The sequence below is a fragment of the Syzygium oleosum genome, unplaced genomic scaffold, assembly GCF_021117445.2.
Source record: "Syzygium oleosum isolate NSW1041296 unplaced genomic scaffold, Sole_v2.1 Sole_v2.19, whole genome shotgun sequence".
NCBI classification, from domain to species: domain Eukaryota; kingdom Viridiplantae; phylum Streptophyta; class Magnoliopsida; order Myrtales; family Myrtaceae; genus Syzygium; species Syzygium oleosum.
The window spans coordinates 2,636,476-2,656,578 of NW_026607503.1; the positions used below are offsets into that span (position 1 = coordinate 2,636,476).

The following is a 20,103-nucleotide window of genomic DNA, read 5'->3' on the forward strand; positions in this document are numbered from 1 at the left end:
ATTAAACTAGCCACCTTCCTCGTGAGACAAGCCCTCAATATTGAATTGCAAAAAACCTGTTTGTCATAAGATGTAATCATGCAGTAGCCCCCCCCCCCGCCTACCCACCTAATTATCATTCACTTCCACTATTTTTTGATCGGTGATAGAGATAGTGGAGATCGAGCCCGTACGGACCTTTTTTTAACTCTTGCTTAAACTTACAGGGTTGCCACGGATTGAATCATCTGAACTGTTGAATCTGGCGCATCATACTTATGATGGCCCCCACATTAGACGATTTATGTTGCTCGATTTGTGAAAGTTTAGGTGAGACTTTGCTCATGTCGATAATTACTCGATATAACTCGGATTATGATTAGAAATACGCTCTTTTCACGATTGAAGAGATTGCTTGGATAGCAATTTGGATTGAAGAACTTGCCCCAATTCGTTTTGCTTGGGGGTTTCTAAGCAATCTATAGTATAGGGGTTGGTGGGAGTGGGGTGTGGGTCTTTAATAGACGTGGAGTAATCTTGGTCCGTCGATCAAGGATCAATCTCCTTGATCCGACGGTTATTAGCTTGACAACAACTTCATCAAGGCGACTATGATCTCATGCTATACGTCGTTGCATGCTTAGTCCTACGAGAAACATGATTTGATTGCAAGCACTCATTTTGCAGAAACTCTTCATTTTTTTGATATATTTTGAAAAAAAATTTGATTTTCTGCGATTGATTAGGTGGACGGTCTGTGTTTCCGGACGGGACGAATGGGGAGCCACTAGCCCATACCTGGAGCACGCAGATGTTAAGGCACGCCGACAGGCGCGTGCTAATTTCCACAATCACACTAATCGATTGAGTGAATTATTAATGCCATCTTTATAACTTGGCTTTATTCATATCCTCTTTCTTTTCGCATAAAGTTTTATGTGGGATCCATCGGTAGGTCAATAATCTATGAGACTGATTAATGCAAATGTTGCTCTTTAGGAAAATAAATAAATAAATAAAGACATATAATTGATTATACGCTGGTAAAAAACTAAAGATATTAGTTATTTTTTATAGCCTTTTTTTGCAAAACCTTTCGTTATAACGATCTACAAGTAAGCCTATTACTACTTTTAAATTTATGTAAATGAGTTTCGTACTCATGAAATACCGTGATAACGTAATGGCTAATAGGAAAATACTTCACCGGCTAGATAAGACCGAGCTCGAATTCGCATAAGCGGCTCAAACACGATATCGTTTATATTCGGTAATATGAAGAATTGAACATGTGCCGGTTCACGTGAAATCGCAAAGAAAGGTCCGCTCGATACGTCAATCGGCTAACCCCGATCATATGGATTAGCTCGAAAGCTCGATCAGCATCTGAACTGGAGATGATGTTTTGATCTCTGCTGCAAAGCTTTTGCAATATGCAGAAGGTGGACCGATGGGTCGCTTCCCTCGCTGTTCTTCTCATTTTTAGGTCAAAATGATTTCGAGTTTTCTTTGGGAGTAGGCAAAGCCAAGAAAGATGTGAAGAGAATGGCAGCTTCCGATCGCCTTTCTAACGCTGTTCGTTTGACCGTGAATCTTGGAACCACCTCATGTGATGGGCCGCAAGAATTTCGCAGTGGGCCTGAGTGGGCCGGGCCATGTGCCGGCCTAAAATCGTTTACCGAGCCCCGTTCGGGATTTTAAAAATACTAAAATTTACCAATAAAATATGATTGGATTTTGAGAGGGTCCACACCGGCCTATATAGACCGGCATGGGCCCATGAAAGAAATGTTTGCGCATACCCGCCCGATTTGTGCTAGGGGATTTGTTAGGTCGAGGGGACCGTTGATGAGCCATCAGACTTGTGATCGGGTCTAATTATGTCCTAAAAATTGCATCAACTGGATATTATTTTATATGGAAAATAAATAATTCGGGTAAATACCCGACCAAGGATGGAAGTAACCTCGTAAGCTACCGAAGGTAAGGGTGATAAGGAAATTTGAACATGCATGTCAGTCGGCTCATCTTTCTTTCAGCTATATCATTCTTTTATGGAAAGACGCAATAATTCCCTGAGCGCATCAAAGACACTCTTAATTGATTAGTGCAAGAATTGAGAACTAGTCAGGTATCAATCCTTCTGGGCCAGATTTATGAGTTCGAGTTCATTCGAGGAAAGATCCTAGAGCGGATGTACTAACCACGAAGTTTAGGGGGTTTTGTGTAAATTTTGTTATGGAGAGGAAGCTTATGGGTACACAAGGAATCTTCCTCGTGGATGAGTGACAATCTAGCAAATAAAAGTTGGAGGAAATCGGTCAAGAAGGAGAAAGACAATTCTTCCTTTTTCCAAATGAATACAGCACCTTAGGAATGAGACACACCATATGTCATTACTCATGCAAAAAAAAAGGAACCTTCGTCATTGCACATTCCATGAAAATTCCATTTGGTGTGTTGTTTGGTCACAAATCATCATTTGCTTTGGCTTTACACGTCGTAGATTACGAAATCCATGGGAAAGTCCTTATAAAAGAACATAGTGGATTAGGTAGAAATGGAATGATTAGCAACTTGTGTTTCCTACGAAGAACTTTGATGTCCGAACGGAGCGCCTAATCTCTAGGATCGACCCGTGTTGATGCAAATGCAATGCATCCACAAACTAAGAGACAACGATGAGGAAATTCTGTCAATATACAAAGACTAATGCAGAGAGAGAAAAAGGGCTTGTAACTGTACCCTCATTTGATATTCTAGAAAGTCCAAATGCTATCTCATCCAATGCCTTTGCCTTGGGTGGTCAACGGTCAACCTCGCTGAATCTTATTCCCCAAGAAATAACAGAGCAATTTCAAAACCAATAAGCCCCCTTATTAGCATTTCCAAATTGACCTTCTATTCATTTGAACCCTCCTTTAAAACCTCAGGCATCCCTCCTGTGTGATGCATCCCCAGCTCTTTTCCTCCTAGAGACACGAGGAAAGCCAAACCAAGGGAAAAAGCATAGCCAATTTTTGGGGACTGGGACACAAATGGGTACTTTGGTGGGTCATGTTGCACCTGGCCTTGGCTTCTTGCTCATTGGCCTATGGCACCTCTTCAACCACACCAAGCTCCATGCCCTTCACCCAAAGCTCCTACAAGTCCCCCCCATGGTTTCCCACCTCGAGATTTAGGTACTTGGAGCTCCTCTCGATCGTGGCCGGCTGCTCGATGTCCGTGGCGATGGAGCTCTTCATCGGCCCTCGAGGTCACCAGCCCTTCGACCCGGACGGCACCATCCCGTTGAACCATCTCCACAACTTCGAGCACGCGGAGATCTCCCTCACCTTCTTCGTCTTCGCGGGCTTCGCAATCCAATATGTCATCATCTATTAGAAAACTTTCGTTCAATAGAATGAAGAAAAAGAGTACATGTTCGATGTATACCCATTATTCTTGCTAGCGGAAACGACAAAAGATATGGAGTCATTAAATATCTAATATTTTGTCCTTCTTATATGTTCATTAAAAGATTATACACTTTTCATGTTAAAAAAATCCAACTAAAATAATTATATGTGTTCTTACATGACTAGTCTCAAAAGAAAAGGACATCGTGCCCTTTCTTTCTCCATGGCCCCATTGGCCCATTTCTACATGCCGGACAGCTAAAGAAACCCTAGAATTATCAACATCCAACTTACAAAATTAAATTACCAATTGATGCGACAAATCACACGATCCAGACTCAAATATGGTGTAATAGATTGAATGAGACCACTCCCAATCTGTCGAATGACTTGATAAATCAATTGGGAAAATTACCAAAACAGTCTTAAACCTATTACAATTGTGCCAATTCAATTCTAAACATTTTTTTTTGCCCAATTCAGTCCTAAACTTTTTGTATTTGTGCCAATTCAGTCCATCTGACCAATTTTGGCCGGCCGGCGCTAGTGTGGACGCTGGCCGGTGTCGGCCCTCCGGCTAACGCTGACGTGGCAATTTTAAAATATTTTTAATTTTTGAAAAAAAATTAAGTCACTATTATTGGATTTTAGCAAAAAAAAAAGTCACTATTATTGGAGTCTTCCGGAGATCTTGTGAGTTGTTATGGCTGGAAATAGTGGAAAATAAAACTCAATTGAGAAGTTCCTTGAATCTAAATTGGAGTGGGTTTTGTGTTGCGTACGCAATTCAATCATTGTAATTGTTATGTTCGAGAAATGATTTGATTGTTTTAACATCTAATTTTTGAGAAACGCAGAGGCGATCGGTTTCAGGATAGGTCGGTTCCCATTCATGAACCGGAAGTGAGGTGTGAGCTTGACTGAGACTGAGAGGAGCGAGAGGCGTCAAGTTGCGAGGGAGGCATGAGAGTGAGGGAGGGGCGAGTGAGAGGTGTTGAGGCGCAAGGGAGGCATCAACACTGCCTGACTGAGACTGAGAGAAGTGAGAGGCGTGAGCGTGACTATGTTTGAGACTGAGTGAGAAAGAATAAGTAATTAGGGTTTTGAAATAATAAGAATTAAAAAATTATCGGTCCAATCCAGATGGTTCGGTCCACACCTGAAATTGGGAATTGGATCGATAATTACCGATTCCAAATTTTAGAAATCGGGAACCGCTCAGACAGGTTACTTCGGTCCGGTTCCAATCCTCACCACAGAATTATTAATGAATCATGTTGCCGGATCATTCTATGTTAACAGTCACCCTTACTATTGGAAGTAACGGGGTTGTGTAGGTCACCGATTGTACTACTAGCATAACACCAGTTGTAACGGAGGGAAGGAAATTTTTTTTCACAATGCTAGCACAACACCAATTGCCTTTCCTATCAATTGCATCTTGTGGCCTCCACGCCATGGTTACTTGCAACAATTACGGTGACGGTTACTTAAGCATATCCCTTATCCCTTATGTGTTTGATAAAACAGCTCGATCCCGAGTCACCAAGTCACGTGAATCAAACAACATCATAGCGGTCGGACCCTCGTTCATTCACCAAGCGAAACTTCGCTTCACGCGCCATTCTCATAATTTCATCCACGGGGAGTAGGGTGGCCAGTCCACTTTCTGCCCGTTGACCTGCGAGACTACTACATACGTCCGATCTCCGCCTGGGCCTACCCCACTAGCTAGCTACAGCGAAGCACCTCCATGGCCACTCTCGCTCCGATCTCCTCCCTCCTCCTCCTCCTCCTCCTCTCCTCCGCCGTCCCGGCGCCCGCCTCCGGCTTCGGGACCGCCCTCGACCGGAGCCTCATGGGCGTCGACCTCGGGAAGGAGAAGCTCAGCCACTTACGCTTCTACTGGCACGACGTCGTGAGCGGCCCCAAGCCCACCTCCGTCCCCGTCGTGCCCCCGCCGTCCAACGCCTCCGCCACCGCCTTCGGCTTCGTCAACATGATCGACAACCCCCTGACCCTCCTCCCCGACATCGGGTCCGAGCTCGTCGGCCGCGCCCAGGGCCTGTACTCCTCGGCGTCGCAGGAGGAGGTGGCGCTGCTGATGATCATGAACTTCGCCTTCGTGTCGGGGAAGTACAACGGCAGCGGCATCACCGTGCTGGGGCGGAACCCGGTGTTCCACAAGGTGCGGGAGATGCCGGTGATCGCCGGCACCGGGCTGTTCCGGTTCGCCCGCGGGTACGCCCAGGCGAGCACCCACACGGTGGACCTGAAGACCCACGACGCCGTCGTGGAGTACAACGTCTACGTGCTGCACTATTGACGTCCGGTGATATGCGTGATGATCGATTTTTTTACATTTCGGGCCCTTTTCTTATTCCTTTTTGCTTTCTCTTTCGATGGTTGCCAGCTTTTCTCCATTATGATTCTGGGAATTCTAGAGATAGCAATCATGAGGCCACCACTGACTCTAGGGTTTTGCTCTTGTGGTCCAAAGCGAAATGGGGTTGGTCCGGTGGAATAGTATTCACTTGTTTTACTGAGTTGTCAATAATGCAGTATCCAACACAGAATTTTACCTTCTTCCATTTCAACTACTTAAGTTTGGATAATATTTCCTATATGCAATCTTTATGTGTACTAACATTGGTCGGCGAAATTGATTTATCAAGTCATTCGACAGATTGGGAGTGGTCTCATTAGATCTATTACAACGTATTGGAGTTTGGATCGTGTGATTCGTCACATCAATTGGTAATTTAATGTTGTAAGTTGGATGTTCATAATTCTAGGGTTTCTTTAGCTGTCCGGCATGTAGAAGGTGCAATGGGCCAATGGGGCCATGGAGAAAGAAAGGGCACGATGTCCTTTTCTTTTGAGACTAGTCATGTGAGAACAGCAATGCATATAATTATTTCAGTCGGATTTTTTAACATGAAAAGTGTATAATCTTTTAATAAACACATAAGAAGGACAAAATATTAGATATTTAATGACTCCATATCTTTTGTCGTTTCCGCTAGCAAGATGAGTGGGTATACATCGAACATGTACTCTTTTTCTTCATTCTATTGAACGAAAGTTTTCTAATAGATGATGACATATTGAAAAAAGTAAATTGAAGCACCACTTGTTTAAAATGATAGTCTTACATATCAGAGTAGCTAGCTAAAAACCTAATTTTCAATGAAAAACCAATCATTGCTTTTGACGTGATAAGTTTGAAAGTATTTTAATAAGATGAGCGATATCAAATGCACATAGGATTAGCCGATGCGATTATGATACCGACACAATTATTATAGAACACACTTTGTTATTTTTATGTCAAGAAATTTACAGTGCATGCACGCCGAGTAAAAAGTCAAATTAAGTGCGAAATAAATATATATTTACACAAATACACATAAACATGAACCTAAAATCATTCATTTTATGTTGAGATCAAGTTGTATTTCATATAGTGCACAATAAAGTACGGTGTTTGTACCATATTTTGTCGTGTCAAGTATTGCCAAGTTCATAAAAGATTAATTTTTTAGACAATTGCATAAAAATAAGGAAAAATACATAGGAATATTTAAAAACAAAAAGACCTTGTAAGTGATGTTGGAGAGTGGGAGTAGGTGGAGTTGAGCATAGAAATTGCACCATAAAATGCTAATTTCTCTCATGCATCATCAATATTTAGTCAATCTATACCAATCATAATTGTATTGAAGTTTCTCTTACATGGGCTCTTTGAGCGAGGTTGGGCCGCAAATCATAGAAATGGCGTCCATGGACCCCCCTGCACTCACCCCGCACCATACATATGTGAACTCCACCGGAAGCGAAATATATAGTTCAGATTCATGCTCATTTGCTCATGCAATATGAAACGAGCATTGACGTATATCCATACTGGTATTTCATCGCAATGAATGTAAATTCAATCGTGCAATTTATGCCATTAGACCTATCGTTAAGCAGTGTGCCCGCCGAACCCAACCAAGTTGGTCTGAATGGCAAAATGGGGCGAGTTTGGACAAGTAATTTCCTTTTTGGGCACTGACCGTCCACTTCAGCTTGCGAAGCGGCACTAACATTGTCTCTCGTGGGTCTCAAAGGAGTATTGGGACAAGTAATGGAGAGGGTTATGGAGACCGAGTCACGATGATTGTAGCCGAGCCACAAAGAAGTGAGCATGGCGATGGAGGTGGCGACTGGCGCAACTAGGGGTGAGCGGTTCCAGGTTCTTTACAGGTTCCACCTAGAACCTAGAATCTATCCACAGGTACAGGTTCCCCATTTTTTGGAACCTGAAACTTATCCGTTAGAACCTGGAACCTAGAACCTACCCTGTCGCAGGTTCCAGAGTCTAACATGTTCTTTTTATTAATTTCATTTTTAGTTAAACGAAACGAAAATAAACGCAACAATACCGAACAAGCTTGTCATTTATCAAAGAGAATACAAAAGACTAATTTTACTGGCATTACGGTTCAAATAAATATAATTAAACTGAGAAGTCATTGTATGAATCGCTACTAAGAGTGAGCGGTTCCATGTTTCGTACATGTTCCACTTGGAATCTGCTCATGAGAATAGGTTCCTCAATTTTTTACAACATGGAACCTACTATATCACAAGTTCAAAGGTCATTTCCAAGGTCTACCCAGGTTTTACCTATATTATTAATTGAACATTTGCAGTGAATCATCACTTTCAATGATCACCACTTGCTGCTATGATCTACTAATCACAATTTATATTTAGGAACACGAAAAATATAAAACATTAACAAGTCATAAAATGAAAGCTCAAACTAGTGGTTCTAGATTATATATCGATCATCTAACGCCATGAACCACCGTAGAATCACGTAAAGACATAGACCAAGAAAAAACACAAAAAAACTTGTTTAAGTTTCAGGTTATAGGTTCCAGATTCTGCCTACCTAGAACCTAAAACCTACTCGTCGAAACAGGTTCCCTAATTTTTGGAACATGGAATCTACCCTGCATATCTTGGAACCTACAAGTTCCCACCGGTTAGGTTCTCAGGTTTCAGATTCTACTTTGGAACCATGCTCACCCCTAGGCGCAATCATGACAAATGGGGGACGGGCCGGGGGGGGGAGGATTGTGGAGAGGATCGGTCATGATGGAGCTAGATCGAGTGGCTCGTATGGTGGTTGTGGTGGCGACGACTAAAGAGCGAATCATAGGCGGGTGGCCAACAACAATAATCTTGCCTCATGCAATTGCAAACGCGATTAATCTCTTTCTTCGTTTTTTATTTTTTATTTTCTTAGTATATCTAAAAAATGTATAATTTCAGAATATACAAAAATGATATGTCAGTGGTTACATCAACATGATCAAAGCATGTTACTTACACAAGTAGCAGACTGCCTAAAACTTTAGATCTATAATATTATACAACAATGGTAATAAACCATGAATAAATCATATTCTTACTCCAAAAATTTATCAAAAATGATAGTTTTTAATTAGCATTCCATCTTTTCATCATTTTATTCTCATGGTTCCATTATGGTCAAAACAAACGAGACGAAATGATAAGTGAGGTTTACTCGAGAATTGCGGCATAACCGAATCAAGGTTTGTTAGTCTATATTTTCAAATATAACAATATTTTTTTTAAAAATGTCGTCGGTGTAGCATTTTTTTTTTCACGTAAGAAGACATGGAAGGGTTTCCTCGTTTATTGATCGAATGCAATTATGAATGCCTTAATCCTGTTTGAAAGAAAAGATTTATGCCGACAATATACCCTTTTTTTGTAATTTATTACTTTCTGTTCAGAAATTTGAAAAATGAAACAAAGTTATTTAAAAAAGCAAAAAAATAAAAATAAAAATGGCTAACCTAAGGTCAATTAGTGGTGATCAGTTCTAAGGTAGGTAGGTTCCCTATTATAACCGGTTCTCAATTTTTGGAACCAGTAACCTATCTTGTTTGCCTTGAAACCATTTTGGAACCTACCTTGTTTTTGCAATCCGATTCCAGGGTGTACTCGAAAACCTATTTTTTTTTTGTTCCCTTTTCTGGTTTCATTTTTCCAGCAAAATAATATGAGTAGCAATGAAACAATTCAAAATAAAAGATGAATAATAAAAATCACTATTCGCCAAAAGCAACAATTTCTAAGATTAGCAATAGAAATTACTATTCACAAAAAGTAACAATTCAAAATATAGTAATAATATGATCTAGGTTTTTTTTTAACATAAGTTAAAAATCAATTTCAAAACCGGTCTGATCGGTTCGGTTTTCGGGTGGGTCTTCATTTATAACTTGGAATCGGATTGATTCTAACTTGTTCCCAAAAAATGAAACCGGTTCTTGAATCTATTTTTCGGGTGATCCAGTCTGATTTCCGTATAAGTCCGATTTGGTTGCAGGCCCTGGGTCAACCGATCACAGGTCATAGGATGCCATTTGTCAATGATGAATTGTAGTGCATTTAATCAAAAGGAGTGGAGGTGCAGTTCGGCCCGTCGCTTCCTGTCGGCCATAGAATAGACATGGCTCGATGTTAGGAACTCAAATCTGGACCGGGCCCACGTGAAATCCAAAGTTAGGTAATGATGATTGATGTTGTGCATCTATTGTAGCAACCTTGGGATATGGTTTGCTTTAGTTTGTTTGGCCAATGTGACGTCGGACTTTCTTTAGGCCTTTTCTTGAAGATTCATGTGGCAATGCAAATTTTAGGAATTATTAAAGTCTTTCTTTTTTCAGTCTAAAGGAACCATTAAAGTTCAACCGCTGGATTTTCTAGCGTGTCTTATCTCTGATCGGAAGAAATTCTCTCTCTAACAACAATTTTGATCGTCAGATTGACGGGTTATTCATATTGACCTCATTGAACATGCTAAGTTAACTAATAATAAAGGGATAGGTGCATAAGAAGTTCTAAAATTTATCGTAAAAGTCCTAAAATGTTTAAAAAGTTGCAAGTCTTAGAACTTGACAAATCGACACAATCTAGTCGCTCTTTTAATTTCGTCCACTTTGGCTAATGCAAAATGCTCACATTTCTTAAGACACGTAGCGCTAATGTGACCATTTTTTATTATTTTTTTGAAGAGAGACGTTGACGTGGCATCTTCTTTTTCCTTGGGTCAACATCTTCTTCTTCCTTTGAACTCAAGCTCTTCCATGGCCACAAGCGTCAAGCGAGCTTGAGTGCCCACGACAACCATGAGCTTCGAGCTCGAGCTTAGATGGCCAACAACCATGGTCGCGAGCTTGTAATGATCCTATGTGAATGTCTGAAAATGACTTTTTACCAGCATGAGCAGCTTGAGCAGGGTCTCCCCTATAATTCTTAATGTATAGAGACCGAACTTAGTGTATAAATCATCGATTTCAATCTTCATGCCGATCATTGCTTCTTTTCTATCTCCAGATGTGTAATAGGCGATCGCATCAAAATTGATGACCACGTTGTCGAAAAGTTAGGCGCTGGTAGCTTTCTCTTGCGCTTTAGAATTCCTGATTGGAGGAAGTACATTTAACTAGTAGAAAAGGAGAAAAGGATTAAGAGAGAATAATGGGTAGTTAATAGCCGCAGCTGCTGCAAGCTTCGAGCTCAAACAGCCAACGGTCATGGCTACAAGCTTTGAAGGAAGATCTACCCATGAAGGCCATGAGATTCGAGCTTGAGCGGCCATGGCCAGTTGATGCCCAATTGTACCTCTAATCCCCAATGACTTCATTGTAGTTTTTGAAAATTTTATGACTCGATTCCATTATTAGAACAAGTTTTAGAATTTTTAATGCACTTATCTCAGTTATAAATGTGTATGATGTCCATGATTATAAGTTTATGACTTCCACAAATGAGGAGGTCGGTTGAAAGAAGTCTTCTCAAACCAATTGATCGAGCAAAAAATATAGCCCATATCTAAATTAGGGGTGAGCATGGTTCGGGTTGGGCTGGTCCTGCACCTAACTCTGGGACCAATCCGCACTGTGTTGGTCCTTAATTTTTGGGACCGAGGACCGACCCTGTTGAGCGTGGAATTGAGGATTAGATCGACTCCATGGGTCCGGTCTAGTTCTAGGGTCAACCCAGGACCAATCAATTTATTTTTGTTTCATTTTTTGTATTCCTTGAAAGTACAAACACACTTTTTCAAATTTTATATCTATCAAACATTGAGCAACCAAATTATAAACACTGGTACATATCAAATATAAATCTAAGATAAGATAACAACATAAATCTCTATTTACTAAAAGCAACAAATCATAAAAAATGAACACGTGAAAGTGAGGCTAAGGCGAGCGAAGAGGCGAGCAAACAAAGCTGAGAGAGAGGCGAGCGGCGCGATGCGAGGAATAGGGTTTCCTAGGTGAGCGGCAAGCGAACAAAGTGAGGCGACAGGAGAGGAAGTGGAGAGTTTCTATTTTTTTTTTTGTTCAAATTAGGGCTGGGTCAACAGGTTAAGTGGGTTTCTATTGACTAAAAAAAATGGGTTTCTCTTTTCTAATTTACAATTCTACACAGCAGAATTGCATAAGAAACAAGAAAAAACAGAGGCACAGTTGCCAGGGTAGGGTTTAAAGTAAACATAAGTATATTATATATTATATGATATATAATTTTATATAATATATACAGGATCAGTCCAACCTGGACTCACCCTAAAGTCCCAAGACCGAGGATGAACCCGCACAGTGTAGGATACAGGGGTCCTAGGACTAAGGACTAGCCAATACCCTTGGGAACTAGATGAGGACCGGTCGGGTTGGGCCGGTCTAGGGTCGGTCCACGGTTAACCCTTGATCGGTGCTCACCCCTAATCTAAATAACACTAAAAGTTATCTATCCCTTATATGATTTCTCCAATTTTAGCCACCCTCCAAAGCACCATTGTTTGTGTGTGTGAGAGAGATAGCAACATAGTAGATTGAATGATTAAACGTCTACAGTCTAAGAAATGACCTTCCGGGGTTTGTGTTGATGGCCGTGCTGAGCCGATTGTGGAACACACTAAGGAAGAAGGAGAAGAATGGAAACAAGGGAGAAAAAGAGAAGCAAAAAGGAAAAGAGAAAATAGGAGAACCCATATCGTTCACCTTCATTTACAGTATGGATGAATGGGTTGGCTTCCATTTGTGGGCCACCCACCTCTAGGTCTTTGAATTTTGTGGCCCTACATAATCTATAATATTCATAAAGTATAGTAAGTTAATCCGTTAGGCCTGCCCATGAATTTTGGCCCCGAAATGAATGTGAGCTCAGTCAATTGTTACCCACATTGATTTATGTCAATGAAGTAGGATTGGGATCAATAGCGCTCATCTGCCGTTCAAAGGTTAGTTGTGTTTCACGAATTGGTTGGGGGTCATGGTTCCTATCGACATTTAAGGCGTGTTTATTTCACTGAAAACTTTATGAGAAAGGAAAATATTTTCTATGTAAGTCATTTTCAAAGAAAATTGTTAGTTTTCATTTATTTGGTGGCTTAGGGAAAATGATTTTTTTCTTGCCAGAAGTAGGGGTAATCAGTTCCAGGGTAGGCTGGTTTTTAGTTTGTGGAATCGGGACTTGCCCACTTGGTCCTGGACCCACCTATAAACTGGATCGGGCGCATCTCCTTTTTTTTTTCCTATTCACTGCAAGACTGCAAGTGTTATTGTATGGTCTAAACTACTACACGAGTGATGTTAATAGAACAATCTTGTGATAAGCTAAACATGATGATCATCTCCAAGAACAAAGCTATAATTATCAAGAACCAAGTCTAAAAAAGCGTCGAGCTGTGAGGAAGGCATTAGTGCTACGTGATTGAGACTGGGAGAAGTGAGAGTGAGAGGCGTGAGCGACAAGCGTATATGGCTGAGTCTGAGCAAGAAAAGAATGAGAATTAGGGTTTTGGAAATTTGGAATGTTAAGAATTAAAAAAAAAATTTTGGTCCTGTTTAGGTGATCCGAGTGGGTGGGTCCACACCTAGAACCGAGAATCGGACCGATATTTACTGGTTCCAAATTTTAGAGAATGGGAACCGGATTGATTCTTGCGAGAACCACCCAAAATCGGCCGGTTTGATCCAATTCTTTTGCTCACCTTTAGCCAAAAGGAGAAATCGTATTTTTTCTAATCTAAGCTTGTTTTTTCAGTCGTAGAAAGAGTTTTTTGTAGATCAATTAGTTTTCTGTCATTTAAATATCGGAAAGTTGGAAAATAATTTTTCGAAAACAGTTTTTTTTTCAAACAAACGGACTTTTAGTCTTCAATGAAAATTCGTGACTGGTACTTCTTGCTCTATATAGAGTAATTGAGATGGATCATGCGTTCTTAGCTAATCCCCGTTTCATACCAAGCAAAATTAAACTAATCCCATGACGTTGATTTAGGTAGTTAAATGTGTATGAGAATTACGTGTCCACAACTCTGTCTGGTTCCTCGTACCATCAGGTATAAATAATTCCATCTAGATCTTAACTAATCTGCAAGGTTAGTGGGGTATTTCATGGGTTCAGAACGAACTTACTTAGGATGGCTCCCTCATTTTCCTATATTACAAAATTCATGTTTGTCCCAACACATGTGTGCTCTTAAAAAATTGGAATTATTCGATCTAAGCACGTAAGAAAATTGATAGGGAAAATGACATAAATAGTCTATGAACTTTGACTCAACGTGCAATATGGTCCATTAACTTTTAATTTGTTCAATTTGGTCCATGAACTGTAGTATAATGTGCAATCTAGTCATTGAACTTTCAATTTGTTCAATGTGGTCCGTGAATTGTTGGTACATATTTAACTTGGTCTCTAAATTATGTGAAAATGTCAAATTGCACATTGGGTTATAGCTCAGGGACCATATTAAATAAATTAAAAGTTCATAGATCACATTGCATATTGGGCAAAAAATTAGGTACTATTTGTGTTATTATTTCAAAATTGATGATACGATGACTTAGAGGCATAGGATGATGAGTCACGGACCAATGGTGCAAAATATAATACGACATGCATTGTTCAAACATGTCCCACAATAGAATCCATTAGGGCTAACATTCCTTAAAGCACGCATCCAATCAGAGCAACAGTGATTAATCAGTACACCTTTTCAAAACCTCAGTGCGTCCCTCATGAAGACGCACCAAAACTAATCGAAAAAAAGGGTCTCATCATTCTCCGCCGATTCAGCAAAGTTAGCTTTGTGATTATTTTTCTCTTGAAAAAAAACAAAGACAAACGGCTTATTCGGTAATTAGGAAGCATCACAAACAAAAGGTCGATGGAAAAAATAAACAAGGACATCGTGTTTATCGCCGCTCGATGTTGCTCACATAGTATGAATATTGCAATGGAATAAGTGTATTTGACAGTACTGATGGTAGGAATTTGAAGAAACCGCGCTCGGTTCCTCTAAAAAGCACAAACTCTCGTAAAATTTCTATCCCGTGGATTGCTCATAGGACAAAAGCTACCAAAAATTTTACCGTGTTCACTGTAACATATTTACCTTAATTTTTTTTTTCCATAATACCAAAAATCTCAAACTTTTATCTATGTGATATATTTATCTTTCGTTAAAGTTTGTTAAAGAGAACTGTTAAAAACCTGAATGCATGGACGTTAGAAAGTAAATGGTGTTGATATGGAGCGCCTATGCGGCTAAAGGAAAATAAAAACGACGTTTTTTCGACTGAAAAATCATGTAATGGAATCTTGACGGAGCGTGAATGTGTTACATAAGTACAAGTTTATGACTTTTTATATCACAATAAAAAAATTTAGAGTAAACGTGTTACGATAAGTATATTTTGGGGTTTTTATGGATACACGTGTTATGGTCGCTATAAATTGAGGTGATATGTGGATTTTTCCCTGGTTTATAAGCTGATGTAGCAAGGTTTTCTGGTTTATGTAGCCGTCGTTGTCGTCGTCGTCATAGAAGAGATAAAAGGCGTATCCGCAAAGTGATATAGGCCACGTGGTGTGGTCCTGTGGATTGGCCATTAGTCAAGCCACTTCCCCAATAATACAACCTTTCTCATTGCTAAATAAAACCAAACCCGCAAAAATACCTTTCTCCTCTTCCACATCTCCCATGACCCCTAGCTTTTTGTCACATTTAGTAGGAATTTTTATAGGAGTAGGTAAAAGGGCGGTCATGGACGTCTAGTCTCATCCTCCTCCTCCCCCCAAGAGTCATGATGATGTCTCATGTTCATTTAAACTGCTCGGTTTAACCGGCATCGAAAAATTGATCATCGATAAATTTATAATTATTTTTCCATCAGCGTGTCGAAAATTAAGATATCGCATGAGATAGCAAATGATTTAGGCACGGACCGGCCAAGCATTGTGACTCGAACTTGTGACCATCTTCTTCAGGCTCACTAACATTATACTACCGCCGTAATGATAAAAAGAGTTTTTCTTTAATTTGGGTTCGGTGGAAAATTTCGTGTGTACGGTTTGATTTCCGTGGATAGCGTTAAGAAGATGTGGCCTCACTAATATTAGACTACCACTCCAATGATAACAAGTTTTCTTTAGTTCGGTGACGGTCGAAAAATTTCATTTTCATGGTTTGATTTCATGAATAGTGTATTTCGTTCTTTTTCAAATTTCTATTCATAGGAAATAATTCGATCTTGTCATTGTGTCCGTGTCATTAAAATGCTTCAACGCGAATGCAATTTATAATATGTTTTCTCAAAACTAAAAACGAGTGAAAACATGTCGATTCTTATCCATTCTAGGTTAATTTGTGTTGAGCCGAGCTTAAATGTTTACATTTGCCTCTCACATTGAATTTATTATCTCGTAAAGAAATAGATATACTATGAACAATACAATATTATTATTATTTTCTCTTCCCACGAGACTGGGGGTATGGTCGGTGCTACGTGGCACCGCGACGGTGGTCATGGCCTCCACCGTCGGCTGCGAATCTTTAGCAGCGTGGAAAGAAAATCCCACCGCCCTGATCGTAGATCGCCATGAAAGTGAATCCCCATGAGCTAAAGTAAAAGCTAACTTGGACTCCCGTTCATACTTGCTAAGTAAAGTTTTCAACTTTAATAATATCTCTCTCTCTCTCTCTCTCTCTCTCTCTCTCTCTCTCGCCATAAATAGACGAGACATTCTTGAATCTTCTCGCTAATTCACTGCATCAAGAAGCACACACACTCATTCAAATCCAACGCGACAAGAAGTTCTCAACACCATCTCTTCCCCCGTTTCTCTCCTCTCTCGATGGCGCGTTACTACAACGGCAACAGCTACTACTCCTACTACGCCGACTACCTCTCCCTCCCGCCCTTGCACCTCTGCTTCTTCGTCGCCATCCTCTTCCTCGTGCTGGGCTTCTCCTGGTACATCAACTACGAGTCGGTGGTGGAGGACGTGATGTCCCAGGTCAAGCTCTTCCTCATGCTCTGCCCCGTGGTCCTGCTCCTCCTCGTCCACTTCCTCTCCAACGAGGAGGACTGGAACCGGGTGCCCTACTTCCTGGCCATGCCGGAGCGGGACTCGCTCCACCGCGCCGGCGGGTCCCCGTGGGGCATCGCGGCGGTGCTGGTGTTCCTGATCTTCATGGTGTCGTACCAGTCTTCGCTGCAGGAGCGCTGGTTCCCTCTCTTGTCTAGGTGATTACGAGTCGAGTTCGAGTATACCCGTGTGTTTTTCTGTGTATTATAAGCGTAATTAGTGAGGGAGAGATTAATTATGCGAGTGGAGTCGTGAGAGTGCGGGCCTGTTGGACTTTTTGTACGTGTACAAGCCATGCTGTCTCGGATCTGATCTTCTAAGTCTCTGTAAATTGTGGTCTGGTTCGGTTTGAAGAAGACAAGGATATAGCTCCGAAGTGTGTCTTCCTGAGCTTCTTGTGTTAATTAATCAGTGATTCAGCTTAATTAATCAGGCGGAGTTCATCGTGCTTTTGTTTTGGTTGTAAGCTGGGATAGGAGAGGCCAAGAAGGGCTATGGATATCGGCTTAATTAATCATGGCCGGTCCTCGCTTTCTTGATGTTACGTGACATCATACCGTTGATTCATTGACCCTAAACATTTCGCTTACAGGTGATTGTCGCGCAGCGCCGGACCGGCTGGAGATCGCAAGCCGGGCCTGGGTTGAAGACAAATTAGATTTTAAATTTGAGGCCTGGCCCGTTTCGGTTGTGATTGACTGCCGAGCTCATGATCAGATCTAGTCCGGGTGTAAGTTATGAGTTTGAGTGATTGCTCTTGAAGTTTTGGGTTGGATCTCCAAGGGGAAAAAAAGGAAAAATGATTGTTTATTTGTGGGTCCATTTTGGGAAGATTTTTTTTTTATCGAAAGAAAATAGTATTCATTACTCAAAGAAATGCATAGACTTTCATAATAAAGCTCATGCCAAAACGTGACTAACGGTATTTACGCATATAACAGAAAAACGAAACAATGTCATTTATTGCGAATACCAAATGATGTTTGATGTTTTTAAGTTTTGTCAATCAGGAACTTGTCTGTTTTAACGAGAAAATAGAAAAAAAAAATCAGTATCCATAGATTGAAAGAGCTTGGGTTAGTGAACCGAGTTCTCTTTTCCCCAAACCAAAAGTTAGTGTTCCGAATTGATGACAATTGTTGGGGATGGAAAACTTAACGGTGGATTATTTTATCCTATAGTAAAAATTCATTCACGTCTTGGGGTCATTTGAAAAGTGAGGATATTTCCGTTATGTGCATAATCCATGCATTTTGTTTAGGTTTGGCCCGAAATATTATAAGAGAAAACACTTTTGATGCCATAAAATGAAAGAACTACGAAAAATGTTCCGAGTTCAATATTCCACGATCTTGTCATTTCGTAATAAACGAACTATACCCCAATGAATTTGCTTTTCAACATTTCTTTAGTTGTGGTCTTCAAAGTCTCTTACTAAATAACGGTAACGTCATATAAGCAGGGTTCTTAGAATGATCGTCTGAGCTCTGTCGCCACGAAGCTTCCCACATGCTAAAAGTGGAACCTCTTGCGTCACGTTCTTCGCTTTTGATTTCGGTGTGTTCTTTGCCCTTTTGCTTTACTAAAAGTGCAACTTTAATTGCGGTTGCGCCATTTAAAGGATTGAGGGAGAGTAAATTCACTTTTGTTTCGGGTGTTCGAGTGTGTAACGATGCGGGCGTTGGCGACGACTGCCACCACCGCCGTTCATCACTCTCTGCCTTGGTCGTCATGTAGTTTCGGGCATGCAAGAGAGTTTTTCTAAGTTGGGTATTCGATAACACTAGCACAGATAGACGGTTGAATGGGTGAAGCGAGTAGATGCGAACAGTGTGTGAAGACGATATGCCGTCACTCTAATAATGTCTATGTTTTGGTTGGGTGTACGACAGAATCCGTATAGTATCTCCTCTGCGTAGTGACCCTTGGGGCCATGCCCACGTTAGTTACATTAACGAAGTCCTATTCGATGCACGTGAACTTCACGATTTGTGTGTATCCGTGGTGATTAGTCAAATCGAAAAGTTTCAATTCTCCGTATTTAAAAAAAGATAAAATTACATAAAAAGGTCTAATTTGAGAAAGTGGGATAGGTGATTACACACAAATTGTTAGCGGTCAAAATCACGATGCAGATGTACAATGCCTTTATAGGAATAGTGGACCTCAAAGTTAGGATCCTGTAGAGTTCGGTAAAGTTAACCCCTTGAACACATCAACAACAAGCAAATTGGACCGCTCATATTCATTATATATGTTTCTTGTTTTTATCGTTTTCCATCTCTTATTGCCTTTTTCTCCTTTTTCATTTTGCCCCTCCGTCCATCCACAACATTAACCTCAAGTTGCACGACCACTAGCCACAGCCGCACCTCCATCGCCTGATGCCGCCGGCCTAGGTCCTCGCCGTGCGACGACGCCAAACAAAGAAAGTAATTACCTAATGGTCTTTGGGATACAGTTGCCCGTTACATTAATTAAATCAAATTATAGTAAAATAAAATCAATGATAACTCGATAATATTACATACCCGAACAAAGATTAGTTTCTTTCAAGAAGCAATGGCAATAGGGAGAAACAGAAAAGAGTTGGTAGAGGGTGACAATTCTAAAAGAATAATTATAGAATATACAGCTGGCATAAAAAAGGTTTTACTCGAGCAATCTTATATATCATTGATTTGAGATAGTGGATAGTTACGATCCTAGAGTAAATGATGGATAATGCTGTTTGGTGTAAACTTTTCTTTACATTGACGATGTATGGTTTACCTTTCCATACTAAAAACAAAGAGTGTCCTCAAATCTCATTGTAAAGCAAAGAGTGTCCCTTGGATTTTGGCAATAATCAATTATAAAAAAAAAAATCTTAGATACGAGTTTAAGTTTTCGGATTTTTTTTTTTGGCTATTGGTTCTCAAGGGCATACACGGAATTAATAGAACGATTTAAGCTTCTACAGAAAAATGTGTTTTATCAAAGAAGTTTATAGTCAATTTAAGGCTCATTGATTTGACGTCTAATATGGTACCTTTTTTTTTTTTTTGGTCAGAATCTAATATGGTACCTTGATGGGGTTTTTATGCCAAGGATCTCAGCTAGTCAAAATATTTTTCGTGAACAAAAGCGACACGGAAGACTTTGGAGTTATATCTATGCTAGGAAAGTATGAATTGACATCCTATTGGAACGTGGCGTGCCGGCAGCTAAAGACTTCCCCGATGGAGCAACAACAACGATTAGCTAGAGC

At 40.4% G+C, this 20,103-nt stretch overlaps 2 protein-coding genes across 2 annotated transcripts; both read left to right on the forward strand.

Moving 5' to 3' along the window:
- Positions 1–4,983: 4,983 nt before the first annotated feature.
- LOC115668044 (dirigent protein 19-like) lies at positions 4,984–6,008 on the forward strand. The gene has a single exon (XM_030589557.2). The coding sequence runs from the start codon at positions 5,131–5,133 to the stop codon at positions 5,701–5,703; it is 573 nt and encodes a 190-aa protein (XP_030445417.2). The 5' UTR covers positions 4,984–5,130; the 3' UTR covers positions 5,704–6,008.
- Positions 6,009–16,491: 10,483 nt separating this feature from the next.
- LOC115670155 (uncharacterized) lies at positions 16,492–17,368 on the forward strand. Its single transcript, XM_030591355.2, has one exon. The coding sequence runs from the start codon at positions 16,620–16,622 to the stop codon at positions 17,013–17,015; it is 396 nt and encodes a 131-aa protein (XP_030447215.1). The 5' UTR covers positions 16,492–16,619; the 3' UTR covers positions 17,016–17,368.
- Positions 17,369–20,103: the final 2,735 nt, after the last annotated feature.